The sequence below is a fragment of the Hoplias malabaricus genome, chromosome 18, assembly GCF_029633855.1.
Source record: "Hoplias malabaricus isolate fHopMal1 chromosome 18, fHopMal1.hap1, whole genome shotgun sequence".
NCBI classification, from domain to species: domain Eukaryota; kingdom Metazoa; phylum Chordata; class Actinopteri; order Characiformes; family Erythrinidae; genus Hoplias; species Hoplias malabaricus.
In genome coordinates this window covers 17,589,866-17,607,959 of record NC_089817.1, presented here as the reverse complement: position 1 = coordinate 17,607,959, position 18,094 = coordinate 17,589,866, and the positions used below count along the sequence as shown (strand labels likewise).

The 18,094-nt window shown below is 39.9% G+C and overlaps 1 protein-coding gene across 1 annotated transcript in view; it reads right to left on the bottom strand.

Moving 5' to 3' along the window:
• Positions 1-18,094, bottom strand: part of rxfp2a (relaxin family peptide receptor 2a) — a 114,222-nt gene that overhangs the window by 1,943 nt on the left and 94,185 nt on the right. The window contains exons 11-17 of the mRNA XM_066650913.1: positions 15,545-15,616; positions 15,284-15,355; positions 10,572-10,643; positions 10,392-10,463; positions 9,867-10,096; positions 5,857-6,267; positions 3,921-4,139 (exon numbers count right to left, since the gene is read on the bottom strand). Of these exons, the coding sequence (XP_066507010.1) occupies positions 3,921-4,139; positions 5,857-6,267; positions 9,867-10,096; positions 10,392-10,463; positions 10,572-10,643; positions 15,284-15,355; positions 15,545-15,616 (1,148 nt within the window). The remainder of the gene's footprint in view (positions 1-3,920; positions 4,140-5,856; positions 6,268-9,866; positions 10,097-10,391; positions 10,464-10,571; positions 10,644-15,283; positions 15,356-15,544; positions 15,617-18,094) is intronic.

The window sequence follows — 18,094 nt, the reverse complement described above, 5'->3', positions numbered from 1 at the left end:
GTTTGGACAGTTCGCCAATCCACCTACCAACGTGTGGGTTGGTATGGGTTCTTCGCTCGGTTTGAGGCACTAAACCACACCCTGGCACATAAATCCACCCCCCCCTCCTGGAGACCAGGTGCTCACACTGTCCTCAGACAAGGTGAAGAGTGTATTCAGCAGGATCAACGCTCGGAAAGCTCCTGTACCTGACAACATACCTGGTCGTGTGCTGAAGGACTGCGCTGGCGAACTTGCAGAGGTGTATTCTGACATCTTCAACACCTCACTGAGTCAGGTTTTAGTCCCTGTATGCTTCAAAGCCACCACTATAATGCCTGTCCCAAAGAAGTCATCACCCCCTGTTTCAACGACTACCGCCCGGTTGCACTTACCTCCATCCTCATTAAGTGCTTTGAGCGGCTAGTCATGCAACACATCAGGTCTTCCTCACCCCCCCCTCCCCTCCTTGGACCCCTACCAGTTTGCATATCGATCAAATCTTTCGACTGATGATGCTGTCTCCACTGCTCTCCATTCAGCCCTTACTCATCTGGACAAGAAAGACAGTTAATGTCAGAATGCTTTTTATTGATTTCAGTTCTGCATTCAACACAATCGTCCCCCAACAGTTCATTCCCAAACTAGACAGACTGGGACTGAACACATCACTGTGCAACTGGCTTGACTGACTAGACCACAGGCAGTATGGGTTGGCAGTAATTTGTCTAGCACCATCATTCTGAACACGGGGGCTCCCAAAGGATGTGCTGAGCCCCCTTCTGTTCACTCTGCTAACCCATGACTGCTCTCCATCACTATCCAAGCTCTTCTTCAAGTTAGGTAGGCCTCATCAGCAACAATAATGGGTCACACTGCAGGAGCAAGGTGAGCCGGCTGGCCTCTTGGTGCAAACACAACAATCTCTCTCATAAACACTGAGAAGACCAAGGAGATTGTTGTGGACTTCAGGAGAACTCTATCCATCAACACAACATGCCCCTCTATCCATCAATGGGGCTGCTGTGGAGAGGGTGAGCAGCACCAAGTTCCTGGGTGTGCACATCACAGAGGACCTCTCCTGGACCATCAACACAGCATCACTAGCCAAGAAGGCTCACCAACGGCTCTACTTTCTCCGCAAGCTAAGAAGAGCAAGAGCTCCCACCCCCATCATGATCACCTTCTACAAGGGGGCCATCGAGAGTATCCTGAGTAGCTGTTTCACTGCGTGGTACGGGTCCTGAACAGCATCCTGCCGCAGAACCCTCCAGCGTATTGTGAGAACTGCTGAGAAGATCATTGGTACCTCTCTCCCCTGCCTTCAGGACTTATACAGCTCCTGCCTCCTACGAAAAGCCCTCTGCTTGGCAGGCTCTGCTTCTTCAGTCTGCTGCCATCAGGGTGGAGACTGCGTAGTCTCAGGGCTAGGACCAGCAGACTGAGGGATAGCTCCATCCATCAGGCTGTGAGAATGCTGAACTCTCTCCCTGCTCTGCCCCCCCTCCCACTTCTGCCCCCCCCCCCACACACACACACTCCTCAGCAACTTCGTCAATTACCACCAATACCCAACTGTGACTTTGAAAATCAGGCAGGCACTCAACCTCTTTAACCAGCCTCCAGGCTTCATATCCCTGGATTTGCACTACTGTTGACACCAGTTCTGTTTATATTGGTACTGTCATCTAAGCTCCTCATCAGACCCAACTGTGACTTTTTCAATAGAACCAGTATGCACGTGTTCACTTTATTTAGTTGTTATACGATTATCTTGCACTATTGTCTACTCTGCCTTGCACATACAGTATCCTACCTCCTCCTATTACGATTATTTTGCACTACTGTTTACTTTGCCCTGTACATCCAGTATCCTACCTCCTTCTATTACAATTTTTTTCACTATTGTTTACACTGCCTTGTACATCCATTATCCTACCTCCAAATCAGGTTATTGTCTTCAATCAGTGTCCCATTGTCTCATGTCTATCAGTGAGCTGCTTGTATCGTATGTCCTGCATTTGTCTTCTGTTTGTTCACTTTCATATATTTATATACTTAGCTTAGTTTAATTTAGTCTATTTTTTGTTAAATGTTACTGCATCTTGGAGAGGAGAGTAACATAATTTCAATCCTTTGTATGTCCTGTACATATGCAGAATTGACAATAAAACTCTCTTGACTCAACGGACTGTCGGAGGAAACCAGAGGAAACCCACATTGACAACACACCAAACTCCTCACAGACAGTCACCAGGAGCGGGAATCAAACCCACAACCTCCAGGTCCTGGAGCTGTGTGACTGCGACACTACCTGCTGCACCGACTTGATGATTTATATTTTGAAAATATATTTAAAAAGCACGGTGTATAAAACACTGTGTATATATGCAAGTGGAACAAGATGCTGTTGTTTAGCCTACAGTGACTTTAGATTCTCAAAATGTATGACTTTAATCTCAAAATATTAGGATTGTATTCTTGAAAGCTTGTATTTTATGACTTTTAACATGTGGCACTAAAATGCTGTCATTCACTGATCATCTATCTATCTATCTATCTATCTATCTATCTATCGTTACACTTATATAGTGCCTTTCTAGATACCCAAGGACGCTTTACAATCAACACTGCTCAAATATAAAATTATGACCATCTCTTTGTTTCTACACCCACTGTCCATTCTCTTAAGTCCACTGACCATATAGGAGCACTTTGTACTTTTATAATTACAGATTATAGTCCATTTGTGGATTTTTATCCTTTATTTCCCACCTTTCACCCTGTTCTTCAATGGTCAGGGCCTCCACAGGATAACAGAGCAGGTATGATCAGCAGCACTGCAGTGACACTGACTTGGTGGTGATGATGTGTTAATGTGTGTTGTGGTGGTACCTCTCTACAATGCGTCTGTCTACAATGCAGGACGCAAAGGAACTTGTCTCTTGAAGTTGTGGATTTCAAACAAAGATGGTGCACTAGCTGTGTGGAAGGTTGCTTTTGCCTAATTGTATAGTGTGGCTGCTGTGTGTAATTTGCATGCATTTGAAGCCAGGTCAACTTTTCTTCCCGCTCCACGAGTTATGTTCATACCTCCCATGATCCCACAATCCCTCACATTTTTTTTACTACTAACCATTGAAAATGAAAGGGGGAGAGATTTTCGATGACAAATTGGCATGCAGTGGATCTGTAACAAGCTGCAACAATCCTAAAAAGCAGTGGATGCAGCACCCCCCTCAGCATCCCCACATCCCACTTCCCTGCTGCTGTTGTAAACAAAGAGCCTTTAAAAGAATTCAGATCCTGGCTCCAAGTGAATATGACCAAGGAAATCTTGGTAAGAAAAAACACCCACAGCATGAGGAACCAAGACTCAAAAGGGAAACTCATGTCTAATTGTACCAATAGCATGAGCAATAGTGTTTTTAAAAAGAGATAATCATACGTATAGGAAAGGACAAAGTCCTAATCAGTGAATTAAAGTACTTTAACAATTCAGTTACACAGTTAAGCATTGACCAAAAAACTGGGCCCCACTAGAGCTGCATATGAGCCTATGGTCTCCATGCAGAATGCCAAATGTATGTTAGAAGGGAATAAATCCTAATAGCAGGCAGTGGGCTGTGAAGGTAACTGGTAATAGACCTCCAGCAGATACCTTTGGGATATGTTGGAGAAACAGTAGTATTCCAGAACTAATCAATCCAATATAATTTCCTGACCTTACTAATGCTGTTGTGGCTGAATGCCATAAATCTTACCGAATGTTAGGACTTCCCAGAGGAGTAGAGACTGTTACTGAAGCTATTCACTAACAACTTTACAGACTGGTGCAACTTTGGTGAAGCAAATTCTTATTGAGATAAAAGTGAAAAGAAAAGTTGAAATGCGTATTACTGTGTATTCCAAATAATAAACAAAAAAATTCATTTACAAACCTGGAATTTCCACCTCCATGAGGGAAAGTGTTTTGACCAGAAAGATGGGAATCCAGCAGAGGGCATCAGAGAATACAATAAAGAAGAAGCGATTGGCCACTGCCACGTCTTTGTGCAGTCGGCTGCGCACGTCTGTTGCATTGATGCCTGTCTTATAAATGGAGTAGAACATGCTGGAGTAGCAAAAGACAATGATTAGGAATGCCAGCAGGTTCAGTCCTGTTGATAAAGAGACAAACAGATAAAGCTTTAAGGAGATACACACGTCAGACAACTATATAATTAAATTCAAAGTTGGTTTTGTCTGCTTAAAATATATTTGAACAGTATAAGATATCGGTTTCTACAGGAGGTCCTATACAATAGAAACAAATAGCCCGAATAATGTGGGTAAAATATCTAATGGCAACTGCAACAGAACAGTGGCGTAGTTTTCATTTCAACTTTGAAGGTGACACACTGCTCACACCATCCAAGCTAAAACATACACTCTTAATAATGCAACTTAATTTATATAAAAGTCATTAATCGTGCAGTAATAGAATATTATTAAGTGAGCAACAGATAATCTAAGAAATGTTTGAAACACTAGCAAATTAGACCAGTGATCATTTAGGATGCAGTGTTTTGTAAGGTGGACGTCTTAAGTATTTTCTCTGTCTTGAAACACAGCTTCAGGATATATTGGAATCTCTTGTCTTCAAGCACAACTACTTAACATGTTATTTCGAATCATGTTTTGAGCAGAAAAATAAGTAAATAAGACCCTTCCGAAAAAAAATAAACATGCATCTGTCAAGGATACAGCTTCTAAAAGAGTCTTGAGAGCCTTTCAACAGCATTTTTAGAAACATTAACTTTAGTAGTAGCTCAAGTAGTCAGATATTAGATGTTGTTAGCCCATTGCTGAGATGGTTGTGATCTCATCTAAATAATTTTGTATAAAGAAACACATTTCGAAGAAACTGCCAAGAACTGTTGGTAAAGTTTCAGATTCCTTTCATTCAGCCAACCATCTTTTTCAGTTACTTTCTTCTGGGAGCTTTTAGAGATCCTTAAAAACTATGTCTAAATATTTGTGGAGACTTCTTACTGTCGGATTTCTGCTATTTTATGGTACACCCATTGCTGACACAGGAATTCAGACTGTGCTTATTCAGACCTTGCTTACTTAATCTCCACAGAAAAGCAAATGTAAAAGTATGCTCTGAAGTATGCTGGTACCCTTAAATTTCAGAAGAATCATTGGGCAGGTATGCGTATATAGCCTATTTTCTACCATGATTAGATTATTCAACAAATGTTAAGCATTTTCAGAGTAGCACATATTATCAGAGTCTATAATAAAAGATAATCTTGCTTTTTATATGTAAGCATGATTGAATACACCTTTTCTTATATTGTATTTTAGGTGTGCACTATATATTCTGTACTTTATAAGGTGTTTATATGTATGTCCATTGTATGTTGTGCTATCACAAAATATATTTCATGATCATGCACTGGAATGACTACCACAGACATGTCAATGACAAAATGGGAAAAAAAATTTAAAAAATTGTCTCAATTTCAATGCCATTTCAATTCCAGTCAATTTCTTTCTTTCCTTTTTTATTTTTGTGGGTTTCTTTCATGGTTTTGGTTGTAATTCAAGAATGTAAGGGAACTGTTTCAATTTTAAGGACTGGGCTTGGTACTGGAAGATTACAAGTTCAATCTACAGCTGAAAGCACTGAATCCACAATTGCTCCCCGGGTGCCAGGGATGACTGCCCCCCTGCCCTCCCCACCACTCTGGGTGTGTGTTCACAGCCCCTAGTGCACTAGTGTGTGTGATCACTGCCCCAGATGGGTTAAATACGGAAGACATATTGTTGTATGTTTGTACAGTGACAAATAATTGCATATTATTAGCATTGATTTTGTTGAATTCTCACCTAGGAATATTCCAGTGGAGTATCCTTTAGCAGTCGGCTTCTCCAGCCGATCAGAGTGTAGAGGAAAGCAGACTCCATTTCTTCCGTAGTAGTTTCCAAACAGATCATCACTGAGCAGAGGCACGGCAGCTATGAGGAATCCGAGCAGCCAGATGGAGGTCAGAACCAGACCGGTCTGCAGCTTTCCTGGCCTCAGGTGGCTGAAGGGGAAGACGATAACCAAGAACTTCTCCAGAGTCAGGTAAGCCAGCAGAAGCACAGACACCTCGGAGGACAGCATTGCCAGAAAGCCGATAGTGCGGCATTCCACACTCTCCATCCACAGGAGCGCATTCCGGTTATATTTGCCACGGAACTTCACATCAAAAACTCCCAAAAAGAACAGGTAGACCCCCATCAGACAGTCTGCGCCTACAGGAGGAAAGGATTTAAATTGCTCTTAACCTTTAAAAATTGCTATTTAAATGCCCTTGCATGATGTAAGCACCTTTTCCAGTGATTTAAAGGAACACTAGGTAAAGTTTGGGTTTTAAGTATAATTCATTTTTACAGCGCTGTACTGAAATCAGTGGGGAGGGAGGAGGGGTGGTTTCCTACCCTCCTACAAAAGTATATAGTGGCGTTTCTGCAGTGCTGGGTCCAAAGCATCAATGACAGAGGCTCTATTCTCTCTATTACAGGTCATTGATGCATCACAATGATTCTGAAGCTGTAATTTTAAGGTAAAAATATTACATAGGGTAACTTTAACATTCTAAAATTCAGTATCAATTCCTCAAGAGAAATGCAGAGAAGGACATATAATGTATTCTACAAAGCCTCATTTTATCATTTACTAAATGTATATATAACTAAATTCCACTGTGTACCATTACATTGTTTAAAAATATAGTTTTCCCTTAAACCAGGGATGGGGAACCAGTGGTCTGCAGGTCATGCATGGCTGATCCTCTCAACAATACATGGCCCACTACATATTTCCAAGGTTTGTATTAGCTATATGCTTTGGCTTTAGCCATCAGTTGTTCCACAAATAAAATTAATACCTTTGGATGATCCAATTGGCTGTGAGAGCTATGAATGCAGTGTCTCATGCAACAACTAAGTAGAGTTTTCAAAAATGTCTTAGCAAAAAAATAAAATTAGATAAGTGTCTTCCAAGAAAAACTGACAACAGATTGCGTTTTCATTGAAGTGAAAGGCAAGCCAATATGCCTCAATTGCAGAGAAACCCTTGCTGTTGTCATGTAAAGCAACATTAAAAGACATCACACCACCAAACTTACAAGTTATGCCAGTGCAGTGACTTGTATGAGCAGAGAAAATTAAGGTGCTCAGAGATAACTGGACTGCACAGCAAGCTTCTTTCCTGTGACCTAAAAAGGAGCTGAAAAGTGTGGCAGAGCAGAATCATATAGTGAGTGCACTAATGGCATATTGTGAAGGTGATTTTGTGAAGTATTACGTCCATATTAGTTGACTGTATGTAATTTTGCTGCAATCTGCAGAATACAGCCCAATATGCAAATGTTAATTTTCCCCCAGTAGGAATACGTTTCCCACCGCTGCCTGAACAAAGTAAAATCTACTGAACTGCACTGCATGATATAAAAATCAGTACCTAATAATACACTGCCACACAACTAATACATCTGTATTGATAGAAAGTTTATATTCTGCATTTTACAGAATGTCTCTGCTTATTTCAGTGAGCAACGAAGGAAGAAACAATATTAAATCAAGGCTTTCCCTGGCATTAATTTTACCACTGTTAAACTGATGATGATTATTATACACATTTCAGTATTGTTAACTGTGCAGCGCAATTTACAATATTTGGCATGCTTCCATCTTCCTCCTAGTGCTCGATTCACTCGTTGCCCTCTTTAGTTCCAACTGATCCGTGATAAAAACTTGGGATAATCTTACCCGTTTTCAGTTTTAGTGGGGATCTCAGTTAAAGGTTTTAAAAACACTTTTCACCAAAAATCTGCTAGATCTCTGATCTGTTTACATGATGGAAAGAGTTCCAATGTTTGTACAAAGCCCTGTCATTAAATGAGGATAAAACTAAGGTTCTTGGTCCTAAATGTCTCAGGATTTTTCTCTGTGTGTTGCTATCTGAGCCATGAGAAATGAGCAAATTTGGGAGACCTCCCACTGCATGAAAGTAAACACAGAACCAAAGTTACAAAAACATTTCTGTGGTAATTCACAAACTGAGACATAGCTTACAGAAAAGATCAATTTCAGCTACATACAAATAACAACCGTTTTTTCCCCTCAAACATACTGTTCCACATTAAAAGATGCTGAGCCTCTGAACAAAAATGACCATCAGGACAGTAGTTCCCCAGAATGGTAAACATTGTCCAAGTGTCAGGCCTGAGATATCAGTCCTTTTGTTTATCTGCAACTAAAGACAGGAACTCAAACATTTCTGATCCAACACGGTCAACCTTCTCAGTCTCAAGCTGTAAATATCTTGCATTTTTTTTACCTGGATCAGTAGTATCTCAGGTCAAAATTTTTTGTTCAATGGTATTTCTACTAAGGAATATTATGTCAATCTCATGAGCTCAGATGGTATGATTAGACTTATTTTGCTCATGGAACATCTACTGATGATATAATAAAGTGACAGCTCAGCATAAGCCATGATTATGTAACTGCAGTATTACAGGGGCTTTATTTCTTTTTATATTTAAAAGCCTAAATTCCTTTTCTCTCAAATTTAGTTTCCCTGCATTCGCTTTAATATTGTAATTGGCCTGATCACAAATGAAATCTCCTGCCTTGCTGTAATTGCTATAAAAATCAAATATATTGCTGCTGAAGTGTAACGTCAGTGTGGAAATTGCTCTATTAGTTTCACAAGTTTCTGCTGATAAGTACTACTCCTTTACCAGCTGTGTGTATATATATATATATATATATATATATATATATATATATATATATATATATATATATATATATATGCAGCAATATTCAGTTAAATGAACTGCTTTCATTCCTTATACAAACCCAGTTTGCTGAAGCATATCTGATCCAATCGATGCTTCTCATACCCTTAAAACCCCATTTTACTGAAATAACACCCTATCAACACTTCTTTTTCTATTTAGAAGTCCTGATTGATGGAGCAATTTTCAGTAACATCAACTACTCTCATAGTCTCAAACCAAAACCCCTGGAGCAATAACTAATCAAATCAACTCTCCTCAATCTAAAATGTCTAAAACTGTAATGTGTTGTTAAGTTTAAAATATCTAAATATCTACTTCATAAGTTATTATATACAAAAGTAACACTGACTTATTATCAAAATGAATTTCAAATATTTGTATGATAAATTAGAAGTGTCCCTTTTTTGCCACTGTAGTATCTTCTGTGCATGCAATGTATCAAAAACATTACTGGTGCTCAGAAATATGCATGATCTTAAAAATACAGCATTTATTTTGATTTATCTATCATCTGTAAAACAAAATAATTGTACCATGTTTAAAGGCTGTTCTTACATTATTACTTGTTTTTTACGATTGGTTACTACTACTCCTAATTTGAGATGTACATTTTAAATACACAGCTTTGTCATTCAGCTTTTCCCCCCCAGTATTATATAAAGAACTAAAAAATAGCACATGTTGGGCATTAATACATAATTTTTAATTAATAATAATTTATAAGAAATATATATATTTTTTAAAGTCTTTGGACCAAATTGATCAGTTTGGTTTTCTTGGCTCTATTATTGTGTTTCAAATTTCCAATGAGGCAGCCTTTTGAATTTCTCTTTTCTTGTATGAACTGATATAAATAGAATGCTACCTCATTTTAATCATGTTAATTGTGTGTAATGGCAACAGTAGATGGCAACAGTGGCAGCTTGACAATACGTTGTGTATGTAGGAGAGAATAAGTGAGTAAATGGGTCTCTCTGTCTTTGGGTGTTGTGTGTGTGTGTGTGTGTGTGTGTGTGTTGTAAAGGCTCAGGTATAACTCACAGCACAGGACTTTAATGCACACTGCATGAAGGTTGTTTTCTGCACGAATACATGAACGCATTCCAATAACAAAGATGTTCCCAAAGCAGGTGATGAAGGCCATGACCCACACAGATACCCTCAGCACCATGTTGGCCAGCAGGTCCTCAAATGAAGAGATCCCGTCCGTGTTGGGCTTGCACTTTCTGACATGTGGCACATACGAACAGTATTGAAAATCCTTAAAGTATCTGGAAAATAGAAGGAGTGATGGTGAATACAGGAACTTTTTCAAAACATTGTAATTCATAGAAAATCTTCTTATTGAAAATAAAGTCACATTTACAGTACAATTATTATAAGTTACATACATTAAGTATGTCATTCATGTCACCGCCCCAAACCTCTCCCTGTCCAAAGCTCTATAGCCCCATTTTGGGATCTACTGTCCTAGAAAGTGTGGTGGGTAAATCTCTGAGGCCAAGTCACAGAAACAAAGAGCATGAAAGCCAAAATGAACAAAACAGGAGGCGATTGTATACATACATATGAGACAGCTTGCTCATTGGAAGGAACATTTTAGTTTGGATATCTGGAATCGCAATGCCTTCAAGTACACTGGAAGATACAAAAACTTGTGATTAAACACAGCAACAGTAATTATTGCAGTTAATGTAGCCACAATATTTCTCCAAAAGCACTTTTTTTGTATTATTGTTTACTCACAGGGACTCCAGCTGAACCAAGTGATCAAAATGTCCAGCATGAATGTGAAGCAAAGTGTTGTGAGATATATTTCTGAAGAGGAGGGGGGAAAAAAAACCCTGTTCACACATTTCATTACATTGATGTCATATAACTTTTAACAAATTTAACCCTTAAAAGAAGGAGTAATTACCTTGCTTAACAGTTATATCACAAGTATTATTTTTAATGTAGCTCAATTAATTGAATATAGTAACACATTTAACTGAAACCTAAAACAGTAAAAAAAAAAACAGTTTGTGTCTGCAATGTTCAAATAAAGATGCCTTTTTCCGCAAATATATGTATTTATTAAAAAAAAAAAAACTATATACATAAATATATTATTTCTTGGATTATAGTAAAGGTTCATAAAATAAAAGTAAAAGCACTGTAACTGCTCAGTGTAACTGAACTGTAACTGCTTTGTGTAACTGATGCCTATTCCACACTGGTACCACTTCTACTTCAGTCACATGGATCTTCAGGCATAATTCTTAAGTTTATTTATTCTATTTTAAAAAGAATGATTACAACTTAACAGGTATGCATTTTACATCCACCTTTCTAAAAATCATGGTGAGAACATCCTGCTGCCCATCTATCACCATCAACCAAATAATAATGTAAAATGTAACCAATAATATAACAAATTATAAACAAATAATATTAATTAATTCATTGTCTGTAATTGCTTATTCAATTCAGTATTGAGGTGGGTTTGGAGCCTACCAGGAATCACTGGGCACTCTGGATGGACAACACACTCACTCACACATTCACACCTATGGACACTTTTGCATAGCCAATACACCTGCCAACATGTTTTTCTAGAAGAAACAAGGGAACGTTGAGGAAACCTTCGCTAACAAAGGGACAACATACCATACTCCTCACAGACAGTGATCCATGGCAGGGCTCGAACCCAAACCCCAGGACCCTGGAGCTATGTGACGATGAATCTGCATGTTGTGCTATGGTGCTGCCTTAAACAAACAATATAAATTTGAAAAATAAGAAATATAAATCACAACATGATTAAATCTATTAGCTAATATATGAGGTCCAAGTGACCATGGTGGAGGGCCTTAAATGCAGTATCAGTCAGTTTCTGAGCAGGTGGCTGTTAATTCCATAGAGTATCAGTAATACTGCACTTTATAGGCATACCAGCATGTTGCAGCTCCTTTTCTCTAGGCTAATGGAAGAATCCCAGGTCACACAAGTTAATGTGGTACTACTCTACAGGGACTCGTCTGCCAGTACAGTCTGCACTGCAGACATCACAGTGCGAATTGAGAGGAAATGACAGGTACAGGAGGCTGTTGGTAAGGCTGAAGCGAGGCTGACACATGGTTTATTAGCAGAATTGAAGAACCTCACTAAGATAAGGTCAAGTGAAAAGAGGCACACCAACTGATCCAGGGAGAGATTTGGACAGATGTAGAAACAGGTAAACTGGACTATTTGGACCATGCGACTGTCCACAAGATCAAATGTTCCGAATTCCTGATCGAATCAGGGTATGATATTCTCCCAAGCTACACTGCTTGGGTTTTGCCAACAGACAAGAATGTCCGCTGTGCCAGGGAAGATGCTTCTTGGAGCACTGCTCGAACTGCTGCCCAAAAGCCTTGGAAGAAGGGAGGTAAATGTAGTGCCAATAACAGGTGCTGAAGGCAGTAGCTGGCATAATCTGTGTCAGTATTCACCTGAGTAAACATCAGCTCCACACAAGGCACAACATCACCTCTGTCAGAGCCGTAGAAAGATGACAGCCAGAGGCCAGTGGCTCAACCAGGCTGCTAGCCTCAGCTTGTGACTGGCAGCTGGAGACCGAACTAGGGAAGCAGTTGAAGTTCACACAACATATTTTGAGGCCATGACTCAGGTGAGACTTGGTCTTTACATCAGACTACACATCCAAGCAGCTTACTGTCCCCTGGGAAGACCATATTGAGGAGCAAAAGAAGACCAAATATCTTGGGCTCACAGAGGACTGTAAAAAGAATAGGTGGAAAAGCCCACTGAAATTGGCTGTAAAGGCTTCACAGGCCTTAAGGTGGCTGTAGATCAAAAGGGGTGATACATAGTGTAGCACATTAATTGGACATCAAAAGTTTAAACTGAGAAAATGTATCATTTTAAGGGAAAAATATGTTGTTTCAAAATTTCATGGCATCAACAAATCCCAAAAAAGTTGGGACAAGGCCATTTTTTACCACTGTGTGGCATCCCCCCTTCTTCTTACAACACTCAACAGACGTCTGGGGAGAGAAGAGACCAGTTTCTCAAGTTTAGAAATAGGAATGCTCTCCCATTCATGTCTAATACAGGCCTCTAACTGTTCAATCGTCTTGGGCCTTCTTTGTCGCACCTTCCTCTTTATGATGCACCAAATGTTCTCTATAGGTGAAGATCTGGACTGCAGTCTGGCCATTTCAGTACCCGGATCCTTCTCCTACTTAGCCACGATGTTGTGATTGATGCAGAATGTGGTCTGGCATTATCTTGTTGAAAAATGCAGGGTCTTTGCTGAAAGAGATGACGCCTAGAGGGAAGCATATATTGTTCTAGAACCGGAACATAGTTCTCTGCATTAATGGTGCCTTTCCAGACATGCAAGCTGCCCATGCCACAAGCACTCATGCAACCCCATACCATCAGTGATGCAGGCTTCTGAACGGAGCGTTTATAACAACTTGGGTTATCCTTGTCCTCTCTGGTCCGGATTTCATGGCGTCCCAGTGTTCCATAAAGAACTTCAAATCGTGACTCATCTGACCACAGAACAGTCTTCCATTTTGCCACACTCCATTTTAAAACACCCCTGGCCCAGTGCAAACGTCTGAGCTTGTGGAACTTGCTTAGAAATGGCTTCCTCTTTGCACTGTAGTTTCAGCTGGCAATGGCGGATGGCAAGGTGGATTGTGTTCACTGACAATGCTTTCCGGAAGTATTCCTGAGCCCATTCTGTTATTTCCTTGACAGTGGCATTCCTGTTTGAGGTGCAGTGACGTTTAAGGGCCCGGAGATCATGAGCATCTAGTAGAGTTTTACGGTCTTGACCCTTACACACAGCAATTGTTCCAGATTCTCTGAATGTTTTAATGATGTTATGCACGGTTGATGATGATAACTTAAAAGTCTTTGCTATTTTACGCTGGGTAACACCATTCTGGTATTGCTGCACTATCTTTCTGCTCAACAATAGTGGAATTGGTGATCCTCTTACCATCTTGGCTTCAGAGAGACAGTGACACTCTGAGAAGCTCTTTATACCTAATCATGTTGTCAACTGACCTAATTAGTGTTAATTGGTCTTCCAGCTGTTCGTTATATGCTCAATTTCCTTTTTCCAGCCACTTATTGCCACTTGTCCCAACCTTTTTGAGATTTGTTGACACTGTGAAATTGTGAATCAACATATTTTTCCTTTAAAATGTTACATTTACTCAGATTAAACTTTTGATCTGTCATCTATGTTCTATTACGAATACAATATTGACATTTGCCATCTCCACATCATTGCATTCGGTTTCTATTCACAATTTGTTTAGTGTCCCAAGTTTTTTGGAATCCGGTTTGTACCTTAAGTAAACATACGGTGTTTACGATTGTGGGGAAACACAGCTCTAAGCTCCATGTCTTTTAAGGTGGACTGGTATGTTTGAGGGAAAATAAAGTTTACTGTTGTTTATAGGTGGCTGAAGTTTAAGTTGTCTGTAAGTTTTTAATAACTGTTTGAATTACCACAGAAACTAATTTGCAGCTCAAAATGTTTAGTTTTGTAGCACTGTCAGAAATGCAGTTAGCTGTCTTAGATAGCTACATTCATTCATTTATTCATTCATTCACTCATTATCTGTAACAGCTTATCCAGTTCAGGGTCGTGGTGGGTCCAGAGCCTGGAATCATTGGGCGAAAGGCAGGAATACACCCTGGAGGGGGCGCCAGTCCTGACACAGAATACAATTTCACATATTTACTACAGGATGGCACAACATTTAGTGTTGTTGTTGCACAGCTCCAGGCACCTGAGGTTGTGGGTTTAAGGGTTTGAGTGTTTCCTCTGTGTGCTCCAGTTTCCTCCTAAAACCACATGCTTGTAGGTGGACTGACAATCCAAAATTGTGTGACTTAATGTGTGTGCCCTGTGTTGGACTGAGGACCCAACCACGATGTGTGCCAGCCATGTGCCCAGTGATTTCGGGTAGGCTCCGGACTGGATCCCTGAACGGGATAAGCCATTAATGAATGAATGAATATATTTATATTAAATTGCATTAAAAGTTGCAAACACTTTTACCTTCAACAAATAATGTACTATGGTCTATAAACACATATTATCTGTAGACAGTGACAATATGTATTTAAATTGTTCAAATATTGCATACTGTTTATTTGCTGATAAGTATAGCAAGGGTACCGAATATTTGTACATTCTTTGAAGTCTCTCTCTTTGACTAATCATCAGATTCATCTACTCTGAAAGGAGACTGCACCACCAGGGAAGTTTTAAAAGTGCTGTATCTTCCACAGGTTTGGTCCAATTACACATTCTCACCAAAGAAGTCTCTAAATCCCCAAATCCCCCATACCTAAGGAATGTCACTAAGTTTTGTGGGAAATGGCAGTAACCCTCCACTTCTTTGAGTTAAACTGTTGATTTAGTAAAAAAAATAGCAACTCACAGTTTGAGCAGTGATTTTAGATGCTTGAAAATGTTGCTTGGAAGTTGTGCAATTCTGTTACAAGACAGGTCACTACAACACAAAAACAGTGAATAGGACAGAAAGTTAGGAAATAAGGAAAACAGGAGCATCTGTTTGGAGTAAACTGTAAGCCTAAATAAATGGGGGTGTGGGGAGTGCTAATAATCACCTTTCTGAATGGGTGAAACCCAGGTGTGTTGTTTTAAATACAGTGCATACCCACTAGACTCTAATACTTACAGCTCTGCCAGTGATCCAAGTGACTGGAAAGTGTTTTCTGGAAGCATCTTGATCTTATTGTTACGTAATGACCTAAAGACAGAAAAGCCTATTATAGAGTAACCTGTGACAAATCAGAATGCAGCTATATTTGTGATGATGCCTTTTTACCTTTCAAACCAAAAAATGTGGTATACTGAATGCATGGGTTTGACTATATTGTGGGTGTTAGATTAGTTTCTCGCAGGGGTGATGATAAGCCAAAGCAAACAAGTAGATCTGTTTCATCTTATTCAATCAGACTGGACCTCTCTCTTTCCTAAAGCTACGGACTAACTAACCTCGCTCAGCACAAGTAGAGAGCCCAGGCTGTCTTATCGCTTCTGCCAGCTTTTCTTTGTGCACAGAAAAGATTAGAGACATGGAAAATTCTTCATTACATCATTCATTCATTCATTCATTCATTCATTATCTGTAACCGCTTATCCAATTCAGGGTTGCGGTGGGTCCAGAGCCTACCTGGAATCATTGGGTGCAAGGCGGGAATACACCCTGGAGGGGGTGCCAGTCCTTCACAGGGCATCACAGACACACACACACACCTACGGACACTTTTTTGAGTAGCCAATCCACCTGCAACTTGTGTTTTTGGACTGTGGGAGGAAACCGGAGCACCCAGAGGAAACCCACGCGGACACGGGGAGAACACACCAACTCCTCACAGACAGTCACCCGGAGCGGGAATCGAACCCACAACCTCCAGGCCCCTAGAGCTGTGTGACTGCAACACTACCTTGCTGCGCCACCGTGCCGCCCTCTTCATTACATCCAAATAGAAAAATAACATACATTTTCAAGGGGAAAGTATAACACTCTTACTTAAAATAGAAGGTAATCGGATGTCCTTATGATTTAGTTTTAAAATATAACACACAATTTATTGTTCTGTGAACTTATGGTAATGGTCACTCACAGGACTGACTTCACTGTGTGTTTGCTCACTCACTCACACTCACACATTAGTGACACATTAATGAGTAGTGTCACACTCACATTTAACACTAATCAATGCTGTACATCAATTACACTGTGTCCTTGTTTTGGGAACAATTTTCTTAAACCCTGCTACCCTAACACTAATACAAACATAAAACAAAAGACAACTTTAAAGAAATCTAATCTGAAGATTAGTAATTCAAGAAATGAGTATGAACTCTGGTGTTTGAGTTGTTTCATAGACACGCCTGCTGTATATTATTATTACAGGAAAATATTTTTATTTCAGCTTTAAATTAAATATATGACTTAGGGTAACTACCAAGGTATTGGTTTAGGTTCTTTGTTTCCAAAATTTGATTGCACCTGGAAGCTCCCCTTTTATTCTAAGAATAAAAGACTTTTGTATTCTGTGTAATTCGTATTCCTGAGTAGAACAGAGTTATTAAAAATTATTTACTCAAGAGGTGATAGTGTCTTTTTCCTTTTCTGATAGACTTGAGCTTCACCATTCGTTTTACTTGCAACATTTATTAGTTCATTTAAAAACTTTCTGTGTGGGTGCAGCCAGCTGTACAATGCTACCCCTCACAATGCACATTCAACAAACAGCTAGACAGTTGGTGAAGCTGAAAGTTTGAAATGTTTAATTAGCAATGCATAAAATTGGGATTAATATGGGCTCCAGTGGTACAGTGTATGCATAATCAGAAATAATTTGCTCCAGCAGTACTCTGCAGTCCAGTCCATATAGATCCCAGCATTATCTACATTTTTGTTATTTCCTATATTTCAACATTCCTGAGCCAAGCAATGGAGAACATTGAATGCCTTGTATAGTTGTGCTGGGAGTAGAGATAGAGCAAACATTTTTACTGTCATGTGGGTCCCAGAGGACAAGACTGGGAAATGCTACAATAAGGATTTATTTGATGTAGCAGTCAGGACATAAATAGCACTGTTGGATCATCAGTGTGAGGACTTTAAGTGTGCTCAGAAGGCCACAACAGCTGCAGTAGAATGTTACTGGCTGGGATCAAAGCCAAACCGGATGAATTATATGTGAGCTCACAATATACTGGGCTTCTACCAGCAAGCTTCATAAACAGTGAATAGGGTGTTTTACTGATGTGTGAATTTACCATGAAGCACATTTCTCAGACACAACGTAAATGGGTGCTGCTTTAAAATAAATAAATATCAAAAACTTTAAGCCTGTGAAAGAATGGAAGAAGATCTTTCATATGGTTACACATAGAGGCTTACTCAGTATGTGGGTTCTGGTGCCTGCAAGGGATCATCTGCTACACAAAAAAACGCCTACTGACCCAATAAGACCATTATACCCTCAAATCCATCCATCATCTGTAACCGCTTATCCAATATTTAGGGTTGCAGGGGGTCCAGAGCCTACCTGGAATCATCGGGCGCAAGGCGGGAATACACCCTGGAGGGGACGCCAGTCCTTCACAGGGCAACACAGACACACACACATTCACACCTACGGACACTTTCGAGTCGCCAATCCACCTGCAACGTGTGTTTTTGGACTGTGGGAGGAAACCGGAGCACCCG